The 27,609-nt window shown below is 40.5% G+C and overlaps 1 protein-coding gene across 6 annotated transcripts in view; it reads right to left on the reverse strand.

Annotated features, from left to right (window-relative positions):
• Positions 1–27,609, reverse strand: part of WDFY1 (WD repeat and FYVE domain containing 1) — a 176,827-nt gene that overhangs the window by 61,843 nt on the left and 87,375 nt on the right. For 2 of the 6 annotated variants that reach the window (XR_011968984.1, XM_072617959.1), the window contains exon 1: positions 18,802–18,927. The exons of 3 other annotated variants lie outside the window; for them this stretch is intronic. Coding sequence is in view for 1 of the 3 variants with exons in the window: in XM_072617959.1 (XP_072474060.1) it covers positions 18,802–18,804 (3 nt within the window). In the remaining 2 variants the exon portion in view is untranslated. Of the gene's footprint in view, positions 1–18,801; positions 18,928–24,058; positions 25,047–27,609 lie in introns of those variants that run through there. One more of the 6 variants, XR_011968983.1, reaches the window with a different exon arrangement.

Raw genomic sequence — 27,609 nt, forward strand, 5'->3', positions numbered from 1 at the left:
CCTCTTTTCTACCTGTATCCCCAGTATTTAGCACAATGCTTGGCACTCAGTGAGGCATTTAAACGCTTTAACATTCTTTCTTGAATTTCTGGCCTCCAGCATACCCAGGCAGAGGATTGAAGGAGAAGGGTAGGAAAATGCCACAGTATCAATACAAGGGCCAATCATGAAGACAGTATATACCTTGAACTAGGATACTTATATTTAGAAGTGTAATCCCACTATAACTTTGATTTTGAGGTGGCAGACTAACACCTATGTTACAAGCCTTTCACATTAGAAGAACAATTCTCTTTAGATTATTTGGCACTACCATATATGTGTACAGGGCTGATATATGACCCAGAACACAACTCAATTTAGCTAGCCTTTTAAGGCAGCCCCTACCTACGCAAGTACAAGACCATGAAATCAACAAAACTAAGTCAGAATCTAGGGCCTTTTACATGGCCACAGAATGGTTCACCTGGGCACTTAGACTATCAGGCAGCAACAGAAGCCTTAGAGGAAAACACAAGGGGATAATCAAAGGAAGAAGTCCCTCCTTCACCTATAATTAACCCTAAGAGTTTTCATAACCTTTTGTCCACATTCGAGCAGTGCTACTAGATGTACAATGCCTATGGGATATCTGACACAGAACATGGAGATCAAAGGCAATGGACAGTCAACCATTCCATGACAAGCATAAGAACCAGAAAGAAAGCTCTCCATCACTGCCTGTCTCTTATAGTTATTAAAGTCAGAATAATACAGGTCAGAAATATGCCTTTTGTCAGGCTCCTTCTTATACATCTGATAATTTCTTTCAGGTCACGTACTTGCTGTCCTACGTTAATTTCCATGATCAATTGGTAAGGTCTTTTTAAATCCTCAGACAGTTTCTTGCCATCTTCATTTTTCATTTTACAAAAGTGGAAAACACATTTATTTGATAATTTTTTTTGAGTTCTTACTCTGTGTAAGATACAATGAGGAATGCAAAGATGCCTAAAACATGGTCCCTAATCCTTATAGAAAAAGAAACTATTCTTTTGGAAGTTTGGCAGCAAAGTGGCGGAAGGAAAAAAGATAACTTGAGTATCTAGGGAAATTAAGGGGCTTAAGGGCATGGAAATATAAGCATATTTGCACATAATTGTAACAGGAAAGTGATATATTCAAGATTGCATAAAAAGAGGTGACATTAAAGAAACAAAATCCCAAAAGAGGTACAGAAGCATAAGATCACAACCACAGACCGGATGATAAAAGGCAAGTTTGGAACAGAGTAACATACTGGACCCAAAAAGTGATGCTTTTGAACCTAAAGAAAGGTTTATAGCAGAGTTTCGCAGGGCTCTATCTTTCCCAATGACTATCAATGGCTTGGCAAAAGACAGAGATGGAATGTTGACCTAATTTATGGAGGATCATGGAAGCATGGACAACGCATTAAAGAACATAATGAGGATCAGACAAGAGTTCATCAGGCTCTAGATGATGGTGTCAACCAGAAATATTTTGACAATGGTTAGAAAAATATGACAAGTTGAAATGTAATAGGCATTAGTGTAAAGTCCCACATTTGAGTTTACAAAGAGAAAAAAAATCAACCTCAAGGGTAAAGAACAAAAGCCATATAATAAGAAAACAATTCATATGTAAAAGAACTGGGAATTTTAGTGGACTATAAGAAGCCCAGTATGAAGCTGTCAAGAAGAAAAAATTAATACAAAGAAGCAGAGTGTCCAGAATTAGATAAATCACTGATCAGATGACATCTGCAGTCATATTCATCTATTTTTGTAAAATTCTTCATTGTTTAGACATTTTCAGTCATGTCTGACTCTTCCTGATCCTATTTGGGGTTTTCTTGGCAGAGACACTGGAGTGGTTTACCATTTCCTTCTCCAGCTCATTTTACAGATGAAGAAACTGAGACAAACAGGGTTAAGTGATTTGCCCAGGGTCACATAGCTTATAAGTGTCAGAGGCCAGATTTGAACTCAGGAAGATGAGTCTTTCAGACTCCAGCCCTGGCACTCTATCCACTTTGCTACCAAGGTGCTTCTAGGTCTGTAAACTACCTCAGTCAAGACCTTAACCAGCTGGAGTACATTCAAAAAAAGGATACCTGAAGTGATTAGGGAACTGGAAATCATGCCACAAGATGATCAGTTGAAGGAAGTAGGTGTGTTCATGTAAGGACTGTAAAAAAAGAGGAAGAAGAACACACAAAGTGGGAGGAGGGTGGAAAATGAAGGTCGTGGGGCATAAAAAGTCCCATTTGTTTGGAGTTTAGGACTCTCAGGTTTGGCAAATGTCTGAGAATATATGAGTAACCATACCATGATGACTTACTGATCAGCCTTATTTACAGATGGAGTCAAGGGGAACTTATATCCAGAGAAGCTAAGTTCCACTTTATTCTTGTTACATATCCTTAATATATTAGGTCAAAGTAAATCTCTTCCTTTGTTAAAACGTTCAAAAAAAAAAAAAAAGGAAGTGGGATATATTTAGCCTAGAGAAGAGATGGACATCTGCAAATATTTGACTTCCAAGGTTTCTCAGTGAAAAGGTCAGAGCTACAGAGAAGTTTTGAAGTACAACTCCTGGAGTCAAAAGAAACTGTGGACCTGAAAGTTTGGTTAAAAGAGACAAACAGGCTAGGTGATTATAAATTCATATTTTTTTATTTCCTTAAAGTTAGCAGATACGTGGTACACAGAGCCAAAACCTAAGTTTTGACCTTCTGATACAAGAATGACAAGCTTTGTATATGTTTTAGGACAATCTCAGGATGTCTATGCACCTCAGATTTATGGTCCCCATGTGTTTACTGTACCATGAGAAAAGAAGTTTCTTAGATGAATAAGTTGTAAACAGAAATTGACAAGACAATTGACAAAGTAGTGTCAGTTGGAAATTTATCCCAGGATAAATCTGAGTTTCCCCCCATAGCACAGGTCCCTACAATACCAAGATAAGAGAAGTTCCATTATTCTGGTTGCAGGCATTCTGTCAAAAACAGAAAGAACACTCCTTGTCAAGGTTATCTGGTCTCTGAAGGTGCTGACATGGGAAAGGGCATTTTTAGAGCAAAGCAAAGCAGTCTGATTGATTAGTTCAGGCTTTGGTCCTTCTTGGGGTTCAAATGATCTGAAATGATTATCAAAACATATGGACAAAACAAGAATGAAGTATTTAAATTCTAATTGGTAGGAGATAGTACACATATCCCTTCTGTAATGCTAATGAGATTAAAGATCTTTCCCACCCATTAATGGGTCTGCCCAATAAGGGGAGTTTGATTTGGGGAGATTTGTAGGAAGGCCCATACCTTTTGTTAATGAGGCACTGGCTCCCAAGGATTGTGGATGTCCTCTGGCTCTGAAAAGTGTATAAATACTCTGAGGTGAGGTTTTCCTTTGGGGCTTACTCATTAGAAGTGTTTGTTTGACCAGATGAGACTCTGGGTAGCCACCAAGAAGCCCCTAAGCTTTGAAAACTCAGGTGTTGGTGCTTCACTCTCTGGTAACTATGTATGTATGGTCAGACAGTTATCTGTCTGTTGATCTGTCAGACAGTTGAAAGCCCTGTATATTGCTTTTGATTTCTCTGTATTTTCTATGAAGTTCAGGGTGCTGACTGTCTCCCCTGAACTAAGTGAATGATATATGTGCTTGATTAAAGTGACTGTTGACCCCTGAAGTTGCTTTCCTTTTAGAAAAGCAAGAACCTGTGATAGCAGGCCCTGCTGTGTATGTAGGAGTGCTTGATTTTACACCTTCAGAACCCTATTATCATCAGGGGTGACAGAGTCTAATTAGTGGGAAGGCCTGGTTTGGGTTCTATTATGCCTTAATGATCTTGAAAAAGAATTAAGAGAGGGGAAGAAAAATATACCAAGAGAGAGAAAGAAAGAAAAAAGAGAGAGAGAGAGAGAGAGAGATGGAAAGGGAAAGGAAGACTGGAGGAAATTATCTCACATAACTGAATATGTGAGTAGATGTTTAAACAAATAAGGAAAAAAGGATAGGGGGAGAGGGTGACATGACACTTGCATCTCATTCTATCTGCTCAAAGGAAGAGAAGAATACACACATAGAGGTGGGTATAAAAATGTTTCACTGAAGTGTACCAGTCTGGTGAAGCCTAAGTACTCCTCAGAAAAATGTTTTAAAATGCATAAATGCATCAGATTAAAATGAAACCAATTTTACTGAAATACAATAATCAAAATATTTTTTAAAAGTTTACAGACTAAGGCTAAGAACCTTAAAAGCAGCTAACTTTTATAAAACATACTTAAAACAAAGCATTTTAATCTTTTTTAAACAAAAAAAAATAGAGATTTCTTCACAAGGATCAACAATAACTGAACTGGGGAGGGGGGAAGGAGTCCACAGCAAATTGCTGAATAGGAATAATTGTATTTCTCTAAAAGACTCCTTCCCTAATTTAGGATCCATTGCTTTGGAACTTGGAATTATACAGTAGTCTTTTATCTTATTACTCCAAATCTTTCTTCATTTCTTAAAATTTAGGGTATTCCATGTTTTTGGGAACAAAGGGGGAATTTTTTAAAGGGTCCTTTAAGACAAGTGTTAAGAGTCATGGTTGGATTTATTTTTAAGCATTTGTGTTGATGGAGTAGAGCAATGGCGCAGATAATCCACAAAAAATGAATAATGAAGAAGTCATTGTGTAGATTTCCAGAGGAGGGAAAGAGTGACTCACTATTCAAAGTGCCTACTCCATGCTCATTTTAATACTTCAAAGCTCAGAGATTTCAAGAGAGGAGCTGGGAGGAGGGGAAAGAAGGGTATTGCTGCTGCCTCCCCACCAATTCAGGCTTCCCTCCCTCTGGCCCTTGGTAGTAGTTTTCCAGAATTGTCATACCACTAAAAGAATAACTACTTAGTGGCCCACCTCCTCCTGGTGATGAGTCTCTTAGAATTTAACTAATCCCAGCTTTAGATGCATACATAAGGTATCACGTGGCCCATAACTGGAAACTCTACTGCTTGGCCTGCCAGATCTTTCAGGAATTTTCTGTCTCTTATACAATGTGTATCATGCCCTAGGCTTTCCATTTCCCATCACTTTGCCTTTGGCTAGGCTGTCACCATGCCTGGAATGAACTCCACTGCTCAACTCTGCCCCTTATAATCGTTCGTAGTAACTGAATCTTTTTTTCAGTCGTGTCTGACTTTTTGTGACCCTTTTTGGGATTTTCCTGGCAAAGATACTGGGGTAGTTTGCCATTTCCTTCTCCAGTTCATTTTATGGATGGGGAAACAAGGTTAAGTGACTTGCCCAGGGTCACACAAGAAATAAATGTCTGAGGTCAGATTTGGACTTCAGAAGAAGTCTTCCTAAGGCCCCAGTGCTCTATCTTCACCATCTAGCTGCCCTAGAATCCCTAGTTTCCTTAGAAGTTCCACTCAAGCATCATTTCTCATAAGTCCTGCAAAGTCATGATTTCCTTATAGTAATCTTAGTTACTTAGTATGTATTTTGTATAATTTCTGCATGTGCATGTTTTTCTTTCACAGCTCCTTAAGAGCAGGAACAGGAGTAGGCACTTAACTTCTGTTGAGCTCTCCAGTGGTAGACAGAGAGGTGAGATCCTCCAAAAGCACTGAGGCACTTAGGGTTTGTTGGCAATTTGTTTTGGAGGCAGGGATGTTTTGCTTGACCATATAACGTTTGTAATGGGTTTTGGGGGTTTTGTTTCTCAATTCTGGGTCGGGGGAGAATTCTGAGATGAAAATAAAATCTAATTTTTAAATAAATAAATTTTGTTAAATAAATAAATTAATGAACTCCACTAGCACAGCCTTACACTAAAAGTTCACTTCCACACCACAATCTTAAAGAGGAGTAGGATTTTACAATGAAATTCTTTCCTACCTACACACATACCAGGAAAAGATTAACATCTGAAACATCAGCAGTAAAAGCAAAATAAAGTAAGATAAGTTTAAAAAAGGAGAGAAAATATCTTTTAACATACAGGTACAATATAGAAATTACAACAGGTAGCTAGACAAGATATCTACAGTAGCAGAAGCTAAAAGCACTAGGAGAATTTCAAATTATCAACTGATAATATTGATAGTATCTTAAATATTGATATTATTGTTTGCTGATCATTTTTCAGCCACGTCTGAATCTTCACAGACCTTTGTGGGAGTTTTCTGGCAAAGATACTGGAGTAGTTTGCCATTTCCTTCTCCAGTTTATTTTATAGATGAGGACCTGAAGCAAAAGGGGTTATGTGACTTGCTCAGGGTCACACAGCTAGTAAATGTCTGAGGCTCGATTTGAATTCAGGAAGAGGCGCCTTCCTAACTCCGAGCCCAGTGCTCTATTCGCTATGCCACCTTACCTGCCCAATCAACAGGGTAAACCAGGAATTAAGGAATTTTCCAATCACCTCATCACAACGTATGGACAAGACTTTCATCTATTCGGGCCATTGGTGAAAGGCAGAGGACATGAAAAATCATGTCCACATACCTTAGTATTCCAATTCAGCAATAACTCAGTTGGGCCTTGGACCAGCCTGTTGAAGAAGGACTCCACATTGGAGGGAATTGTTCCTGGAGAAGGGAAGGTTTTTCTCTTTCTCTTTCCACCCCCTCCTCCTCCTTTTCTGCCCTCATGGCTCTCGTTCCTGGCAAAACTGGACCAGCAGGAGACAGAGCATCCAGTTAAGGGCAGAAAGGGACATACTGAGGACAAGCATGTCTACAGAGCAAGGGAGAGGCTACCCTCTCTTCTGCTACCTTCCCACTAGAAGCCAGGAGGTAGAGATGATAACATTGGAAGTAACTGGTGAAAATGGATGGAGTTTATTTTTTATATAGCCCTACATGGTCATCCCCTGGAGTAGTAACTCCTCTGGAGTGATGCAGGATGAGCTGGGGGAGCCCCAGGGGCAGCAGCAGGAACAAGCATTTATTTAAGCACCTATCCTGTGCTGCCGTGGTTAGCACTTATTATCTCATCTGATCCTCACAACAACTTTGAAGATAGGTCTTATTATTATCTCCATTTATACTCATCTATAAAATACGGATAATAATAGTACCTACCTCCCAGGACTGTCATGACTTTCAAATGAGATAGTAATCCTAAAGCATTTCAGACCGTGCCTGGTATATAGTAAGCACTATGTAAATATTACTTATTATTATTATTTACAGTTGAGGAAACTGAGGCACAGGTTAAATGACTTGCCCAGACTCACACAGCCACTAAATGTCTAGGTTCAAATTTGAACTCACATCTTCCTAACTCCAAGCTCAGTGATCTGGTCAATGAACCACCTTGCTGCCTCAGGGACTGTAACAGTACAGATGGGTAGATGAAAACTACTGATGATACATAATGGGTAGAATTAATGTGGCAGAGCCAAGAGATGGCTGAGACCCACTACTAGCACAGAAAACCCAAATCACAGCAAAAAAACCCAAAAAACCCTAGAGTAACACAAAAGAAACAAGACCTAGGAAACAGATCACTGATGCCTCCCTCTCAGGGTTGTTGGGAGAAAAACAGCTTGCGAAATATGGAACATTATATAAATTTAAGTTAATACTACTATCATCAGGAAGATTTGATTTCTGATACAGCAGCACCAGAGGACACTGATATAATGCAAGCAATACGGAAACCACTGCCAAGGAATATGTCAAGAAAATTGAACTGAACTGGACCAAAGTCTCAGTGGACACAGAGTAAGAGCTGCCACTGAGGCATTCTGTCAGCATACTGACTGACATCTAGAAGCGGAAGGGGAAGGAGGACTTGTTCCCCATCTTGTGGTTGTTGCTGAGTTGTTTTTCAATCATGTCCGACTCTTCATGATCTCATCTGGGGTCTTCTTGGCAGACATATTGGAGTGGTTTGCCATTTCCTTCCCCAGTTCATTTTACAGATAAGAAAACTGAAGAAAAAGGGTTAAATGATCTGCCCAGGATCATACAGCTATTAAGTGTCTCAGGCCAGATTTGATCTCAGCTCTTCTGCTCTGAACCACTGAATCACTCAACTGCCCCCTAACTGTGTTTCTGGTACTCCATCAATTAGCTTGTCCAACTTCCTTGCTTGACCTTCTCATTACCCATCATGGTCCTCTCTCCTTCATCACTTTAGGAACAGGATTCCATGGGAAAGAATGCCCAGTTACAGGCTCTCTGTGATATTAAGATTGTCATTCAGGCGCAATCTTCAAAGTATATCTCCTTGCCATGATCTTAAATTTTAAAATTCAAAGACAGAAGAATTTAACCAGATACTAAGAAGAATGAGTAAGGTAACATTTAGAGATGTGAGGATAAAAATGACTTTCATTCCCCTCAGATTTTAGACACAAGGAAGTTTGGGGGAAAACTACACAAAACTGCGATTAGTGGCATTATCAAGGCTGAAGGAGACTAGAGGGACTGCAATGGCATCAGCAAGGTCACCCACAGCTACAAAGATGACTGCAAGAAGCAAGGAGGATGAAAACAGTTTTATGAAAGAGATTTAGAAGAGATGAGTGTAGTAGAAAGTACCAAAGGGAACAGCAAATGCTATAAAGGCAAATACTATGAAGTGATGGGAAGTTCATAAAGGGCTCCAGACTATCCTAGTCCCATTCTATCCAAAATGAATAAGGAAAAGTAGAGAGATATGATGAAAAATGCAGGGTCCATGTATCACCCCATAAAAGGGATGATGATAATAATAATATAATAAATTTCTAGATCACTGTAAAGTTTATTTATTGGCAGCTAGGCAGCATAGTGAATAGAATCCTGGGCTTGGAATCAGGTAGACCTGAGTTCAAATCCTGTTTCAGAAACTCCCCAGCTATGTGGTCTTGAGTAAGTCACTTAACCTCTGCCTCTGGAGAAGAAAATAGCAAATCACTCCAGTGCTTTTGCCAAGAAAACCCCATGGACAGAGATTCACGGGGTCATGGAGGATCAGACGCTGAAAACAACAAAAAAGTCTGTTGAGAAAGGAAGTTAGTGCAAGTGTTGTTATGTCTATTGAGCTGGAGTAAACTGAGGCTCATTGAGGTTAAATGACACACCCATGGTCTCTCAATAAGAGCTGGAATTTAAACTCCTGTATCCTCTGACTCCAAGCCTGGAATTCTAATCACTATTCTCTACTACCTTTATTTAATAACATAAATTAGTAGTAGAAAATAATAAAAACAATTACAAAAAAATGGGTGGCTATAATAACTAATCCATGGCTACAACAAACTGTCCAGGGAGTTGTTCCTGCTTAAGTATTGATCTTCTCTAATGTACCTTGATGATTCATGGAAAGAAGATAAGGATCCATTAAAATGATTTCATACGAACATAGATTTAGAATTACAAGACGCTTTAAGAGATCATCTTGTCCACCACCACTCCCATTTTACAGATGAAAAAAATGAGACCTTGAAAGAGATTGATTTGTCCAAGTCATACAGTAAAGGATTCCAAAATCCAGCCCTTACTCTACTCCTAGAGAACTAGAATGTGCATCTTTGGAGAAGCTTGCTTACCTTAGTTTTACATAGGGTTAGAAAGACCTAGGTCATAATGAGACACAAATTATCTTAACTAAAGCATAGGGTCAGAGTCCTTGACAGTCTATTAAGCAACAAGATAGGAGGAGTAAGCTGGAGAGGACATACTAATGAAGAATGGATGCATTGCTTGGTCTATGGGAGACAAAGAATCTTAAGAGGACTGGGGGGAGGGAAAGATCCAGAACTATGAAATTATCTGTAGAATTAATAGGAGCTCCCTACACCAATTCAAATCAACTGAACTCTGTTTTTTGGGGTTAATGAGAGTTTAAATGATTTGCTAGTGGTCTCACAGCTAGTACCTATCAGATGAAAGCTGAAAACAGTTCTTGAGTCCAAGGTTGGCCCTCTCTCCCCTAAGATGCACCACCTCTCTCAAAATAGCTAAGTGTCAATGAAAGGAAATCTCTAGTCTGATACAACTTGGTATCAGAGCTTTGCTCCCAAAGAGCAGTCTATATGTAAACAACCAAGAAGAGAATTCAGGCTTCTCTGATTAGGGTCTGGGAGTACCCAACAGGTGTTATGGGTGCACTGAGAAAAGGATACTAACTAGAAGAAAATGCTAGTCAATAAAAAGACAGCAGATCAGTCGGTAAGAGGGAAACATGTAACAGAAAGTCAAGAGGACTCCACTAAACATGTCACAAAAATGCTAGGAACACACTAGAGTTCAGTGATACCAGCAAAGAGATTGTCTTTGGGACTGTTACCCTTTCTAAGTTCCTGCTGTTCCTATGTTCACTGGTTCTTCCAACAGAACTAATTGCCTTTTGGAAATTTCAAAGTGGATATCCCATGTCCAAAACAAGACTCATTGTCTTACCACCCCCCACCTCTTTCCTAGACTTCACTACTCATTTCAACAACCTCAATATTCTGCTAGTCACCCAGGTCTGCATCTGCTGTGTCAACCTCAATTTCCCATCGGAATTCACCCCATCGATCCAAATCAATTGGCAAACCAAGGAATCCCTGTTTTCCATCAAGACAGCTCAAACAGGTCACCTACTTCAAGAATCCTTACCTAGGACAATCCCTCCAAAATTACCTTGCATACGTTCTCCAGTGCAAGAAGACTCCTCCATTAGAATCTAAGTCCCTTAAGGTTATCAATTGTTGGCCACATTTTGGACAGTCTCAAATAGAGTTAAGTGCTAAATAAAGGCTCCTATATCAATTGCTCCTTGATCAATAGCTCAGTAACTTCCTCAACTACTGTGTCTGCAGCATCTATGAAGACTAGTGCCAGCCCTCTGGAGTGTCCACTTGAGAGTAGTTCCCAGGATTCTGGGAGGAGTCAGAAGCCAGGTGAACAATGCCTAAACATGCCTGAAAAATGGGAATATTTGGCTGAAGGCTTAATAAATGTATTGGATTGTAGAGAAGCTGAGCTGGTTAAGAGGGGAATTGTACAAGTGTCTGAGCCTGTTAATAACAAGGATACCCAAGGGGTGCAGTCAGGAGACTAGTGCCTATAAATGGGGAAGTAAGCAGAGGTCCCCTCCCACTCCCTAGAGACATTCCCATCCTCCTAAGTGCTTCTTCCAGGGAAAAGGATCATATCTAATTCAGCAAGCTTTTAACAAGCTCCTATATTATATCAGACACTATGCTAGGTGCTGGGCAAATGACAAAAATGAAGAGTCCCTCATCAAGAAGCTTACATTCTACATCATACATGGTAGGTATGGGAGACTACTGCTGAGAAAAGGCATATAAATGCAGCAGGTGGATAAGAAGCTGTGTTCCTGACCCATCAGAGGTAGCTTCTCCTCTTACAAGTTTTCAAGCATATCACTCCTTTACATTCTCTCTTTTCCATTCCTTAGCAGGCTCCAACCACTCTGAGGGTCTAAATGTAATATCATTCTGTGTGTGTGTGTGTGTGTGTGTGTGTGTGTGTATGTGTGTGTGTGTATGTGTATGTGTGTGTGTGTGTGTGTGTGTGTCTCTGTGTGTATGTGTGTTCAGTTGTTTCAGTCGTGTCCAACTCTTTATGACTCCATTTGGGGTTTTCTTGGCAAAAATACTGAAACGGTTTGCCATTTTCTTCTCCAGATCATTTTACAGATGAGGAAACTGAGGTAAACTGGGTTTAAGTGACCTGCCCAGGGTCACACAGCTAGTAAGCGTCCAAAGGCCACATTTGAACTCAGGAAGAGGAGTCTTCCTGACTCCTGGCCTAGCACTCTATCCACCTAGCTTCCCAGTCATTCTATTTAACATCTTTTCTTTGCTAATAATATCGAGTGAGGTGGATGTTTTTTTTTTCCTAATTCACTTTGATTCAACAAAAATTAATTAAGTACAAACATTATGTTCAAGACCCACAACTTAAAGTTATTCAGTGACTTGGGTGCTTCCCACCCAAGGTAAAATGATTGGGAATAAGGATCATCAGTCATGGAGCCAAATGCAGATTAACCAAAGGACCCAACTGGACATGTGGGAAGTTTTCAGAAGAAAAAATGCACCAAACCATCTGAAAACGCTCAAAATTACAATAAATTACCAAAAAAGTGGCAGAGAAGTGCAGCTTAAAACAACACTGAGATTATCACCCAGCCCATGTTCTGTGGATACTTAAAGCTGACAAAAACTGTCAAAGACTGAACTATGAACTATGGGACAGCGAGCATACAATCCACTGTTGGTGGAGCACAGCTGTGAAAGGTCCAACCACCTAATAAGCAATGTAGAATTACACAGTAAGATTTATAACATTCTCCATACCCTCTGACCCAGTGATCCCCAATAGGAGACTTATCTCCCCTTCCCCAGGAGTTTAAAGATGATTTAGGGGGAAAAAATTGTACAAAAATATGCATAATAACACTATTTTTTTAATAACTTAGAAACCATGTGTCCACTACCAGGGAGTCACTGAATCAATCATATATGAATGAAATAGAATATTAAATGTACTACAAGAAATCATGAATATGAAGAATTCAAAGGAATACAGGAAGAAAAAGTAACACTGGATCACAAGACTTGTAAGAAGGAAGAGGCTTCAGAGGACATCTTGCCCAGCCCCTAATGAGCAAGAATCTCTCCTACAACATCCCCAACAAGGTCATGGAACTTTTTGCTTAAGAACCAATAATAAGACGGAACCCTCTTCCTCTTGAGGCAAATCATTCCTTTCCTAGAGAGTTCTAATTGTTAGGAAGGTTTTTCCTAACAAAGTTGGCTCTTTGCAGCTTCCACCTTCTGCTTCTGGTACTACTCTCCAGGGCCAAAAAAGACCAGGTCTAATCCTCCTCCCATATGCCAGCCCTTCAAATCATAGAAGAAAGTGATCCTGTCCTTCCTAAGTCAGCTCTTCTCCAGGATAATGGTCCTGTTCTGGCATGAACTCAAAACTTTTTACCAACCTAGTTGCCTACTGAATGCTGTCTACCTGATCAAAATCCTTTCTGGACTTAAAATGGAATTTGCTATCCACATCCAGAGAAAGAACCGTGGAGTCTGATTGCAGATCGAAACACTATTTTCTCCATTTTTTTCCTTTCTTGTGGTTTTTCCCTTTTGTTCTGATTCTTCTTTTACAACAAGACTAATGGGTAAAATGTTTAATATGATTCCACATGTATAGCCTATATGAGATTTCATGCTATTTTGGGGAGGGTGGAACTGAGAGAGAAAAAAATTGGAACTCAAAATCTTATAAAAGTGAATGTGGAAAATTATTTGAATATGTAATTGGAAAAAATAAAATTCTATTAAGGGAGGAAAATCCTTTCTAAAAATGTTGCACCCAAAATTGAGTGCAATACTGTCAGTCATAATCACTAGAGGTAATAGGGAACCACTGACATTTACTAGGTTGGGAAGAGATTATCAACAGATCTCTGATTAAGGAAAATCTACCTGAACAGATGTGTGGATCAAGTAGAGAGAGAGAAGCAAGGATGTCAATTAGAAGCTTACTGGAATAGTCCAAGAAGTGATAAAAGTCTGTACTAAGGGGCTGATCATGTGAGTGGAAAGAAGAGGATTGTGGAGTAGATGCTAAATCAATCTTATTTAACAAAAGAAAACCTCAGCTTGTACCTGCTCTGCAAAGGAAAATCAATATATTTCAAAAAGTTGTGCTGTCATTTGATCCTTATCATGAGGCCTGCCTGAACAGAAGCAGGGGAGCTGAATCTCCCCCTTCCCCCATCATGGTTAAGTGACTTGCCCAGGGTCACTCAGTTAGTAAATGTCTTAAGTGTGAATGTAAATTCAGGTCTTCCTGACTCCAGGCCCAGCACTCTATCCACATAGATAAGTAATTAGAAAATGGAGGAGTATTTTAATTGACAAAAAATCTTAGTATTATTTATTATGAAAATAGTTTCGACTTTGTGGACTCTTTGAAAGGGTCATGGATCCCTGGTCCACACCTTAAGAACTACTGATCTAAAATATATATGGAATTGATTCAAATATATAACACTGAGTACCATTCTTCAATAGATAAATGGTCAAAAGAGATGAAGTTTGTGAAAGATAAATTGCAAATTATAAATGACAAGTCCTTAAAAACAACGGACATGTAAAAAGTTAAAACAATCTTGAGGTTTCATCTCACTCCCAGCAAAGTGTCAAAGGTGAAAAAGAGAGAAAACAGTCACAGCTGGAAAGACAATGGAAAAATACTCACTAATGGTGGGCAGAGTAGTAAAGTAATCTAACCATTCTGAATGTCAATTTTCTATTTTGCAAGAAAAGTAATTAAACTGTCCCTACCTTTTGACTCAATAATCCCACTGCCGGTCATACCCCAATAAGCCCAAACAAAGAAATAAAGATCTAACATATATATCACGATATTCAGAGCAACACTTTGTGACAGCAAAGAACGGGAAAGAAAGTGAGTGTCCACTGAATGAGGAAGCACTGAAAAGCAATTTTTAAAAATGTGTTGTTACCAATGACTAATGTGAAAATATGTTTACAATGATTGTACATGTATAGCCTATATTAGATTGCATGCATCAGATCTGGGAAGGGGAAATTGTCAGGGGGGGGGCAGAATTTAGAACTCTAAAATCTTACAAAAGTGAATATTGAAAATGAAAATAAACAAAATTTTAAAAAGTGTTGTTGCTATGTGGTAAGTAATGATGAATACAAGGGATTTAGACAAATATAAGGTAAATCCAATGAACTGCTACAGAGTTATACAGAACCAAGAGAGCAATATACAGGTTAACTACAACAATGAAATTAATATATCAGAAAGAAATTAACAGAGTAATAGAAAAACCAAAGACCTAAAAAACAGAGAAAGAATTATACCTTCTCCCTCACAGTACAGAGGTAGATGTGTTACAACTAGGGTAAAATATTTCACATAGATATGTATACACACGCTATAACAATTATATGGCAATATTATAATAATATACTATAATATATAAATTATCCAACACAGAAACTTTGTTTCAACAATGATTCTACACTGGATGATTTTTGCTCAACTGGTTTACTTTCTCACAATGCAAGGTTGGTAGGGGGTGAGAGGGTAGGAATAACTATGATATAAAGTCAACCCTAGAGGACATTTGAAATAAAATATCAAAAGGAATGGACCCCCACAGACATACCACAGCCCAGGGGAAGATGCAACCTATAAGGAAGTTTACTGAGTCTATGGGGATAGCCTCTTGCAACAGCAGGAACATGAAAAAAAAATTGGAACATTGGTGCATGGAAACATGTCAAAAGATACCGTCCTTTGGGAATAGTCAAAGAATTTTTTTTTTTTACTTATTTGTTGGTGGGAAGGCAGAGGTGATTAGGTTCATTTTTTTCCATCTTATTTCATAATAAAACATTCTATGTGGCCAGATAAAAATGAACATCATAAATACAGTCGGGGAAATATTCAATTTTTAGAACATTTTCTAGGAATTCCCTAAAGAATGCTCCCAGCTATTACTAAGATACCATATACAAATTGTTAACACTGCACAGATCTGTACACGGAAATCAGCATGGTAACATGATCTCAGATGTGAATATCGAAATGAAGGATGTACACAAATCATTCCTGCCTTGAAACCAGTGGGAAATGAACTCCAAAGGCCAGATTTCCCCTCTTGTCATACGTCAGCCAAATACCACCAAGAGCAGAGGTCAGCTCCCTTCCCTGCCTCCCCATTCAGTATCACATTGAGTTTACTGGCAAATAGCCATTACCTGACATTGGAGAAAGAAGGAACTACTAGATTAATACTGCCTTGACCTTGAATTTAAACCATGATCTCTAAGTTGGGGCAGTGGATAAAGCCACAGAGGGTTAAAACTAACCTTCCAGGAGTCCATGAATGAAAGACACAAAGTATTTGCTGACAAGCACTAAAGAAAATTTCAGAGAAATGGACCTACATATGTAGCACTATTAAATATACTCCAGGTATACCCAAAAGGCAGCCAGCATAATAATTCAAGGTTATCTGTAGATGAAAAAATCATTTTGAGAGCAATACCTCAGCATTCCACATATCACAATCAAACCTCACTTTTCCCCATAAAGTAAAAATAACCCTCCCTCCACATTTTGGTAATGTACACTACAGCAAAGATTTTGAAAATAAACTGAGAAGTGAAAATATCAATAGATTGATAGTCACGGTTTCTCCTGGCAACTATAACAGCATTTTCATGGAAAGTGGTAATTTTCCTACCTCAGAAACATACTAGAATAAAACTGAATTACTGTCAACATGAGAAATACAAATTACCCAGAGAGCAGAGCAGGAATATTGCTTAAAGTTAATATGGAATCTTATAAATAAATGCACTCATGTTTAAATATGGGGATTTAGATTTCATTAGATTCAAACCTTAAATGCCTTAAAAGAAACAATTCCCTCTCCTTTTTAGCACAGAGGTACCTTAGTTTACATAAATCACATGCAATATGAAAACTGGATTTCCAAACCCAAAGGACTTAACAATTCACTTTAAAAAGGCCTGCCAATTGATTTTTCCTGTGTTTATACAATGACTTTTTTAAAAAATTAATTTTTCCTCAAACTTTTCAAAATCACACCTAGTGAATATATACTCAGCCAAAAAGTGTTGCAGGTATGGTGCAGAGTGCCAGGCCTGGAATCAGGAAGACTCATCTTGAGTTCAAATCTAGCCTTTGGATACTTACTAGCTGGGTGAACCTGGCCAAGTCACTTAAATGTTTGTCTCAATTTCCTCCTCTGTAAAATGATCTGGAGAAGGAAGTGGCAAAGCACTCCAACATCTTTGCCAAGAAAACCTCAAATGGAGTCACCAAGAGTTGGGCACACCTAAACCACAAAAAAATTGTTGCCTAAATCCATCAAACCTTGGCCTCCAAACCTTGTATGTTCTTTAGAAGAAAATGTGGTAGATAAGAGTCCTGTATTTGTAGTTGGAAGGCTTGAGTGTAAATTTCTGCTCTGCTACTTATTACCTTTGTGACCTTGGGCAAGTCACTCAAATCTCAGTAAACTTCAGTTTCCCCATCTGTAAAATAAGAAACTAGGTGACCCCGAAGTTTTCTTTCATCTCAAAAGCCAATCTACAGGAAGGCTTGAAGTGCTTGGCAGAAAGACCCAGAACTAGGGTCACTCTTCAAATAATGCCTATCATTAAAAACCAGAGAAATCCCTGAGCTTTCTTCAAACTTGTTCCCATCTACAGAACCCATAACCCAAGTCTGCAAGCTATTTGTGCCATTAGAAATCTGGGTTCATGATGATGTCAAAAGACCAAATTTTGTTTAGAAACACTAAACTAAGCACAGCAGACAGTAAATAACTTTGGCATTCTCCAAATGAGAGAAAAGGAATGGGATGGAACTGAGAATTCTTGGTCAGCAGTAGACTAGCAGGAAGAATAAAATAAAAAGGCATTAGCCCACTAAGGTAGTCTCTCTGGAAGGACGTTCTGGACAACAGGTAACTTTCTAGGGCCATTTGTGGTTGTTCAGTCGTGTCCAAATCTTTGTGGACCACAGCAGTCAATATTAGGCATGGGGTTTTCCTGGCAAAGATACTGGAGTGGTTTGCATTTCTTCTCCAGTAGTAGACTAAGACAAATGGAGGTCAAGGGACTAGCCCAGGGTCACAGAGCTAATAAGTGTCTGAGTCGAATTTGAACTCGGGTCTTCTGATTCCTCGTTCAACTCCAGCTGTAGCTTTTTGGCCTCCCTTAATCAGACATCCACCAGGTAAGAAGGTGACTATCTTCAGGGAGACAAATTCCTTTTCCTAAGAACCATAATCAGCATAAACTCATTAAAGATTCTCTTCAGTTCATGCAAAAATTCAAAGCTGAGCTCTTAATTCCCGCCAAGGAACAGACAGTAAGGGGCTGAAAGCCCCACCTCGAACTCCAAGGGAAATTTAAGGTGGCGGGGAAACGCTATTTCATCCCTTCTACCCTAAGCCCAGGGGTCACAGCAAAGTCAATCTCCACCCCGAGTTTCGGATAATTCTGAAAGCAGGGCGGACACTAGAAATAACGAAGTGATTTTTCCTTCGGGCAGATCATCTTTCTGCCCAGGAGCCCAAGTGATTTCTGCGGCGGAACCCGAAGGCCCTTCCATGCTTTCCATCCCCTCTCCCTACAGAACTCGCCTCAGCCCAATTTGTGCTTTAATTCACAGGCTTCCTGCAGCCACTCCCTTCGCCTGCTCTCCTGGAAGCTTAGCCAACGATGGAGAAAGTTCGCCGGTTGCCACGCAAGTTCATTTCCCCACGGGCGTAAGATCCCAGAAGCAGGGCTGAAAGGAGCTCACAAGCCATGCAGTCCGACAGTTTTACAGGTAAAGAAACTCCGTCCAGGGGAGTGGTGGGACTAGTTCAGTGGCACAAAAACAGTGAGGCTCAGAGGCACCATCTGAACCCAGATCGGCCGGGTGCCGAGCTTGACTTACCCTCTGGGCTCCTTCCCACGACTTTCAGTTCCCTCCCGGAGCAGCCCCCAACTTTGGCCCCCCGGCCACGATCTCTGGGGTGGATCTCCCGGGGAGGCGGTGCCGGGGGAGCCTACGCGCCTGCCTGCCTCCGTCCCACCCCAGGGACCCCAGGAGCGCAGGCGGCCTCGCGGGGCGGGCGTCCCCGGCAGGTGCGCCGCCCGGAGCGCGGGGCAGGGGCCCGGGGCTCGCCCTCGCTCGGTCCGGCTGCGCGCGGCAGGTGCCTGGGGAGGCTCCGCTCCAACGCCTCGGGCGCAGCCGCCCGGTCACTTACCATGTTGGCAGGGGCCAAGGCAGCCGCCACCTCCTTGCGGGGCTCGGCCGGCCCAACAGCCGCGCCGAGGGGGCAGAAGCGGGACGCGCCGACGGCCGCCGCCCCTGCAGGAGCCGCGGGCTGCCGAGGTGACAGGTGAAGCCTCTCAGACCATAATTGTTTCCCACAATGCCCTTAAAGTGAAAGTTAGCAAACTCCTCCCCGCGCTACCTCTGCCCTTCCTCCGCCTCCTCCCCTTACCCCTCCTCCCCCTCTAACCTCCACCTCCACACCTCTGCCCCCGCGGGCTCCTAATGCCCTGGTACCTGGGCTACCCGAAGCTGCAAGTGGGGTAAGGTGGGGGCGCACCTGTCCGCATTGGAGGGGGGGCGGAATCTTACAGGTGGGAGGAGAGAGAGAGAGCCCTCTTGGCCTCCTGGGTACCAAGGCTAGGAGGGTGGAGGGAGATCCCCTGGATCTGGGGATCAGTCACCAAGTATTTACCAAGTGCCAGGCCCTGTGCTATTTGCTGGAGTTTTAAAAAGAAAAACAGAAAGGCGGGGGACCTTGGAAAAGAACTCTAGAAGTAGGTCAGTCTTGGAGGCCTGGGACATCAGGAGGAGGAAATGAGCTGGGACCGCTAGCGAGAGTGGGGGTGGCTGTGTAATCCAGCGAAAAGGCTAAGAAATGGGGTGCAGTGTGTATTAGGGAAAGCAAATTAGTCTGTGTGGTTGGATCAAAGATTGTGTTGGGGGCGGGGAGGAGAAGTAAGGTTTAAGAAGACTGGGAAGGTAGGCAGAAGTCCGGATGTGTAGGGCCCCAAAGGCCAAACAGCATTTTAAATTTAAATAGGGGGCCCCTGGAGTTTACTGAATAGAGGGGATTACAAGGTCAGAAATTCACTTTGGCAACTGAGTGTGGGATAGACTGGAGTGGGCATGTGACTTACGGGTGTGCACCAGGGTGTGTGTAGAATTGACTTCTGGAGGGTCACACACACCTAGTCCTTTAATATTTAAGGGATATCAGTGTAGCACCATCCTAGTATCCCTGGCTCTCACGTGACCAGCGTACCTTCTCCAGGCAGTACAGTAGATGTCATCTAGGATTTCTGCTATGCTGCTTTGTTGAATGACAAACACACCACTGCTTACTCATAATAGGAGTATTACATTGAATGATTGTTTACATTTTGCTGCATGGCCCAGCTGAAAAACAGGTATCAGCTAATATGCCCCAGATTCAGTATGATGGCTTTCTCTAGAGCCCCTACCTGCGTTCATTCCCCCTGTCAGTACTTTGAAGTTAGCCTAAGTTTGAAAATCCCCAAAAAAGGCTGCTTTAGAGCAGGAGCTACCAGGCAAATGTTCCCAGTGTGTGGGTCCCGTTGAAACCCAAGTTCGGTGAAACGTAAGGATGTCTCAGGGCAGTGGTAGTGTTGTTTGTCCTTCATTCCCATAGGGGACTGTGACATCAAGGAGGTGGTGCCATGACTCGCCAGTGAATTGGATTTAAGTGAAGGAGGGCTGTGCAGTTATCTGCCTCACTACTCACTTTGCAGAAGAAATTAAGGCCCACTGAGGTTCCTTCCCTGATCCACGGTGTAACCTAGGGCAAATGATTTACGTAAGGATAATAATGCTAACTCTGTCTCCCACACAGTTGTGGTGAAGCTTTTCGGAGCTAGTAAACTCATGAACAGAAAGGCCCTTCCAAAAACACCGTGCTATGTAAACATGCAGATGTTTCATTGCTGTTACTATGTTAAAGTATGATTAATTAACACTTGCATGGGTCTTTCACAAAGACAAACAGGTCATGAAAGTGGTTTCTGAGACATTTCTGAAGTCCTCTTACATGCCTGAAGTTTACAGGAAAAATATGTAGTAAAAGGCGCGCGCACACACTCGAAAAACAGATAATCCCAGGCCTCCAAATGACCATTTAATTGGCTGCTTAGACATAGAGCTCCCTCAACCCTTGGTGACAGCTACTAAAGAGAATGAAACTATCAGATACTGCAGAGAGAAGCTTGTGAAAAAAAAGATTGGTCTCTTAAGTAATCACAAATTGTGGCGATGTTAGATGTGTCTGGCTGATCAACTGATCAACACATCTCAATTTCTGTGTTAAAAGATGGCCAAGACTTAAAGGCAGGAATACTAAAATGATCCCAGGTGCCTATGTTTATTTTTTTTTTCCCTTAGATGCTTTAAAAATCTATTAATTGTGCTAAGATTCTCAAATGAAAACCTTCTGATAAACCATGGAGTTGATAGTTCAGGGCATCCTAATGTGTGTATGTGGACTCCTAGGGCACTCTAGTGAAACCTATGCACCCCTTCCAGAAGAAGATTTGTAAATGTATAAAATACAATGCACTGGATTGCTGAGGAATGGCTGAACAAGTTGTGGTATATGAATGTAATGGAATACAGATGAAGAAACTGAGGCAAAAAGGGTTAAATGACTTGCCTAGGGTCAGAGGTTGATAGAGAACATGCCAAAGCTGAACTCTTTTGACAGCCGTGAGAACCATGGACTTTTACCTACCTACAATCATTAGGCATCAGAGTAGGGCTTTGGTGAAGGACACCAATATAAGAGTCTGCAATTTCTCTGACCTCTTTAGTTTCTCATTTTCTTATAACTTTACAGTAGATTATGTTAGAATTTTGTATCAACCTAGCACTGTCATTTATTAAGTACCTACTATGGGCCCCATGCACTCTGCTAAGCATTACAGATACAAATACAAAAGTGAAATGGGCCGCCTGACCCTCATGGAACTTAGGTTCCAACAGTGGAGTTATGTACGTATCTAAGTAGATACAGAACGTGTGTATGTGTCTACACACATATAAAATGAATTTAATGTAGTTTAGGGAAAGAAGTCAGTCATCAAGAATTTACTAAACTCTTACTATGTCAAAGTTAGGGGGACCCTGAAAGGCTTCATGAAGAAGAAATTCCACTTAAGTTGAATTTTAAAGGGAAGAAGGGGTTCCAAGGGGTGGAGGTAAGGAATGAGTTACATTCCAACCATGAGGGAGAGAGGAAGTCTTAAAAGGCTCTTTGGTTCAAAATATTTTCCTAGGTTGCAAAATTTTTCCCCACATGCTAATGTTGCCTTGGTACACAGATCTGGTACTGGCAAGAACAGTAATGCTACTGTTGCTGATTTATGTAATAACATTTCCTGCAGAAAATAAAATTATTTCCAGCTCCTAATGCATGGACTGTGTTAAATAAAGAGGCAATCTATCCAATGATATGATTGCTTCTTTCCTTGTCCCTGTGTCTCAATTCAAAGTTTCAAAGGTAGGGAAAGTCTGTTACCAGAGGTCACCGTTAGCTAGTGTTGTGCAGGGTGGTTCAATGTTCGTTTCACTGACATTTCCAGAGAGGAACAGAGTTGGGACTCAGTGTTTCGGCACCTGAGATAACATGTTGTTTTTCATGTTACCCTGAGCCTTGTGTGATTCAAGTTCAGTTCAACAAGCAAGTATGAAGTAGATAGATACTATGTATAAAGGGCTGAGTTTACAAAGACTAACATGAAACAGTTTTTTCCCTTAAGGAACTTGCCTTCAGCTTTTGGCCATGATGCGGACATACAAAAATTTGAAAATGCAAGTTAATTGGAAGGAGTGAGACCTAACAAATAGGAAGGCTCTGGAAAGGCAGAAAACAAGAATTCTGAGAGGCAGATTTCAAGCAGGTACATTTTTCAGGCATGAAGGATATCTTGTGTCAATACAAGATCTGGGGAGAGAGTGTGTGAAGGGAAGAACTATGTGTCAAGAAAGGTGGATTGAAGTCAGACTGTGAAGGTGATGCAGTCTAGGGCTGCTAGGAACCCCAAAATGCAAGGGTACAGGGTGGGAGTCTGCCTCAAAAGAATTCGACAACTCAAGCCTTCTTTCAGTCCAAGTAAGAGACGCTGGTTAGGTGGGCAAGATTCTTAGTCTGCAGTACTTGTGATGCCAATACAAGCGGGCCAGATTCTAAGAATCTGGGCAATTTAATGGTGATAAGATTGGTATTTTATACATTAAAAGTGTGAGAAGATATGGATGGGATGAAGGAGTGGCAGGTAGCCTGGGGTGGGCCAGTGGGCCAGGTACAGGCAATGAGGGCCACAATGAAAGGGCAGTTAAAAGGATTATACTGGGATGTACCCTAATTCTTCAGGGAAATGCCAGGGATTTGGCTGCTGAAATTTGTGGGGAAGTTCAAGGGCTTTTCCTTTCTAGGGGTTCAGATCCCATCCCCATCAGAGGGTCTTACATACTAAGTTGAAGAGTTTATATTTTATCCTAGAGACAATAAACAAGAAGCCACTAAAACAGTTTTAGGGGAATGATGGCCAAACCTTAGGGCGATTATTTTGGCAGCTATATTGAGGGTGGATTGAAAGGGAGGATACTGTTACAAGTAGGAGGCACTATCTGGCAAGGTTTGATGAGTAAATGGATGAAAAGAGGCCCTTATCTTCTGGCCCCCTACTTTACAAAGGTGGGCAGATTAAATTCTCTCCAGACCACAACTCTGCCCCCATATTGGGAAGAGCTACTCCTTGGTCAACACCCTCACTCCACAAGATATACACAGAAAGAATGAAGAAGGACAGATAGCATGGCTCTCCAGCACACCTTCTTCTTACCAGACCACACTACCAACTTCAGGGACGTTAAGACTTGGAGCCGTTTAAATTCAGCTAAGGGGAGAATTATCAAATGTTAGGAAGCAAAAATAAAATTCTTTCACAATTATAATTCAAAACCTCCAAGTTAAGCTAAAACCCTAGATATTTTAGCTTGAGTTCCAAACATCTGTCTTATTTAAAACTGTGTATTACAAGCTATTTACTAGCTCCTTTCATTTAAGTCCCTCTGTGTGCAAGTAATAATCTAGACACGAATCACAAAGCATATATGACAGGTCATGGTTGTATATAAAAAATGTTGGGAAGCTGAAACCACTTAAAGATATAGAGAAATTTGAAAGTAAATCTCTGCCCTCTGAAGGTGGGAAAAAGAGGGAAATTTAACTTTGACTTTTTGCAGACCTTAAGAAGCAACAATAGTCAACATCTTCAGTCCATTCCAGCTGTGAAAATAAGACATTTTTTAAATAAGTGGAGACTGTGATCACTTGATTCAATCCTACAAAACCCAGAATTTACTCTGACTATGCACTGCAAAAGGCCCGCAGGGCCTTCTCTTTGTAAGACCACCCTCTCTGAAACTGTAAAATCCTCTCACACTCAGCTTACCTTGGGGTCAGTATCCTCTTGGTCTGTGCCTACACTCCTGCTGAGACTCCCAGCAGAAGAAGAAAACAACACTATTATCATTCCCAGAATTCATAGTTAGGTTTAAGAGCCATTCCCTGCCCACAGGGAAATCAGTTTGAATACCCAGTTAAAACTGGAAATGGGGAAACCAGTTAGGCAACTATTATAATAGTTCAGAAGAAAAGAAGGCCTGACTTAGGGTGGCAGTCCTTTAAGGGGGGGGAGAAGGGGAAGAGATTGAGAGATATAGAAGTACAATCACCAGGAATTGGCAACCGATTTAATATGAGGAGTCCGTACGAGATTCACTAGGATGATGTCAGTGTCCTCAAAAGAAATAAGGAAATTTGTTAAAGTGATTAAAATGCCCTTTGACCCAGAGATTCCACTATGAGACTTACACCTCAAAGGGCACTGATAAGAAAAAAGTCCTATTTATGCTTTTAAACGAATATTTACAATATTTACACATTATAGTTTGTTAATAACAAAGAATGGGGGTGGATGCCTGAGGAGGGGATCAGATGTCCATTGATTGGGGGAGGGCCAAGCAAACTGTGGTACATGAATGAATGTAATGAAATATTACTGTGCTGCAAGAAATAACAAACATGATAAATATGGAGAAGCATGAAGAGACCAAGATGAACTCCGGTAGGGAAGGAAACAGAACCAAGAAAACAATATAGATAATGATTAAAATGGAAAGAACAAGAACCACAAAAAAATTCAAAATGAATGATAAAAGATTACGAATAAGCAAGACCCCAAAGAAAAGATATGAGAAGAGAGTCTTACATAAAAAGAGGATCATGAGTGTTGAACATTAAATATTTTATTTTATTCTGCTGTATTAGTTTTGCTTTGTTTTTCTTCCTTTTTTCTTTCTTTTTCTTTAAAAAAATTTGTTTTATGGGCTGGCTTTCTCAGAGGTGAAGTTACTGGGAGAAATTCTGGTGATTTAAAAAAATAGTAAAATTTTTTAAAAAAAGAAATAAGGTGATTCGGGTAAAAGATGGAGTTAGAGGAAAAGCTAAGTTGTTCCATTGGGGAATGTTAAGTTTGACATGCAGACTTCAGGTTGAGCTGTCCAGTAATCACTTAAGAATGAGAGTCTAATTTTTAGAAGAGAGACTGAGGTTGGCTTTAGCTGCAGAGAGGTGATCACTGAACTCATGGATCAGATGAGGTCACAAAAAGAATCAAGAGAGGAAAGTTCCTACCTTCTTTCTATTCCACCACATTGCCAGATAGTCTTTTGGGGAAAAGATAAATCTAACCAGGATCAGAGACACTGGGAAGACTTACTTTAAGTATCTGGGGGACTGTCAAATATATAACAGAAGTTGGACTCTTCTACTGAGCCCTAGAAAAGAGAACCATGAATAGAAGTGACAAAAAAAAAATCAGCCATTAAATCATGATAATAATAGTATTTCTAATGCCCATTAAAATTTACATAGTGTAACATGTATTACCTCTTTTTATGACAGTCTTATGGAGTAGGTGCTATTCTTATCCCTGTTTTACAGATGAGAAAACTGAGGCACAGAAAGGTTAATGCAGAAGCCTAACAACTAAAGCTAGCCAAAATCAAGAGGTGTTGATTTGGAAGATAGTAACTTCCGGGTGAACTTTAAGCAAAAGTGAACTGGTCCCTTAAGGAGAATAGGGATGTTATAGAAGGGATTCTTATTCAGATATGAGTTGGACCAGATGTCCTCTCATAATCTGTCCAGCTCTGAGATTCTGTGAGGAACAGGGAGTAAACAGTCAAAAGCTAGGAAGACATCAAGTGACTTGCCCAAGGTTACAAAGTGGATAGCACAGCTAGGGCCCAAACAGGGTCTTCTGACTCAGGGCTTTCCACCATACTCTTTCCAGGCTATTACTAGTTACCTTATCAGAATGCATGACCCATAGTACACATTCCTAAAGATCTCACACTATTAGACAGTCTAATAGAAAGAAATCTGGACCAGCTTCAGGATATCTGTGAGTGCTCAGCACAGTATTTGGCATATAATGAGCTCTTAATAAATGCTTGTTTCCTGCTAAGTGACTAAAGACACGGGTTTTAGTCTCAGTGATGCGCTTAACTATCCAAGTGAGTTTGGTCATGTTGCTTTACCCCTCTAAGTGAGGATTAGATGATTTAAACATTTCTTCCAGCTTCAAAATTTTGTACTTATTTGGCATTCAATCATTTCTTGCCTGAAGACATCTCATACATTATTTATATTTTCATATTTGTCCTGTCTTGTTCTCTCACTCCTCCCCCAACTAGATTGTAAGTTTCTGGAAGGCGGTTACCAATATTTATTGAATAGTGCCTGAAATTTCAACAATATTTTCTTCTACTAATATTTAATTATACCGTGGCAGCTTGTTGGAGTCAGAAGTGGGAGTCAGAAGACCTGAGTTCAAATCCTGGGTTTATTCCTCACTTCGTTTGTGACTTGGGGCTCAGTTAGCTTTTCTGTGTCTTAGTTTCTTCATCTGTAAAATGAATGAGGTGAATGAGGTCATTCTCTAGGTTCCTTCCACAAGATTAAAACCTATGCCTAATACATTAAGCTTTATTAACTATTTTTACCTTTCCATGAATTAGTTTATAAGGCCCTTGCCAACAAGATGACTAGTGAGTGGAGGAAAGCAAAGATCATGAGGGCACAGAATAGTCACAAGAAGTAGCAGAGAAAAGGACATATGAAAAAGAAGTACTCCTAAGAAAACATTTTTCTCTTTTATGATTTTGTCTAATGGGTGCCTTGTCCTCAACAATACTCTGTCTAGAGGTGTGGATGCAGGTGATCAATCCCAGACTAAAAGCACATACACTCTTAGAACCTGCAAAATAATATTTGCAGCAACTATGAGTTTTAAGAAACCTAAGACATAAGAGATATCTTGTACCTTTCCTGTATAAGGTTTCATAAATAATTCCTGATTAAATTCTAGAAATTTCCAAGGACCCAACAGAGTAGCCAAACTGAAGCAGCTACATCAAAATTTTAATAAACTCAGTAGGATTTGGGAACTGAAACAGTCATTGGAAGCTAACTCCTTTATTATTGTTTCTCTCATAAACCTAAAGCCTTGTCTGGTGCTCTAGAGCCAAATATATCCCTTATCTTAACTCCATATTTTGTTTCCCTGAGCCTGTGGGAGAGAGTGCACCCATAGGTACTACCAGTTTTCGCTCAGTGAAGTGTTCTGATATTTGGCTGACCCAAGTCTAGTTTTGTTCCTTAGTCCATTTTACAGAAATGTCACCAGAGTAGAGAGGGAGCTATCATATAGTAAAGTCAAGGGTGGTGGGGCTGAGGGCATGAGAGCCATAAGGGAAGAATAAACGATGGAGGCAATAAGGAAACCCAAGGCTTCCCATTCTCTTGAAAGAGAAGTGGAAGTACTTCCCAGAAATGAGGGAAAGGACCAATGAAGAGAACTGCAGATCTGAAGCCTCCACCATGTGATGCCATTTCTTCTCATGACGTGAGATTGCTCATGATTTCCTGTCAATGTCA

Source organism: Notamacropus eugenii, chromosome 6 (genome assembly GCF_028372415.1).
Source record: "Notamacropus eugenii isolate mMacEug1 chromosome 6, mMacEug1.pri_v2, whole genome shotgun sequence".
In the NCBI taxonomy this organism is placed as follows: domain Eukaryota; kingdom Metazoa; phylum Chordata; class Mammalia; order Diprotodontia; family Macropodidae; genus Notamacropus; species Notamacropus eugenii.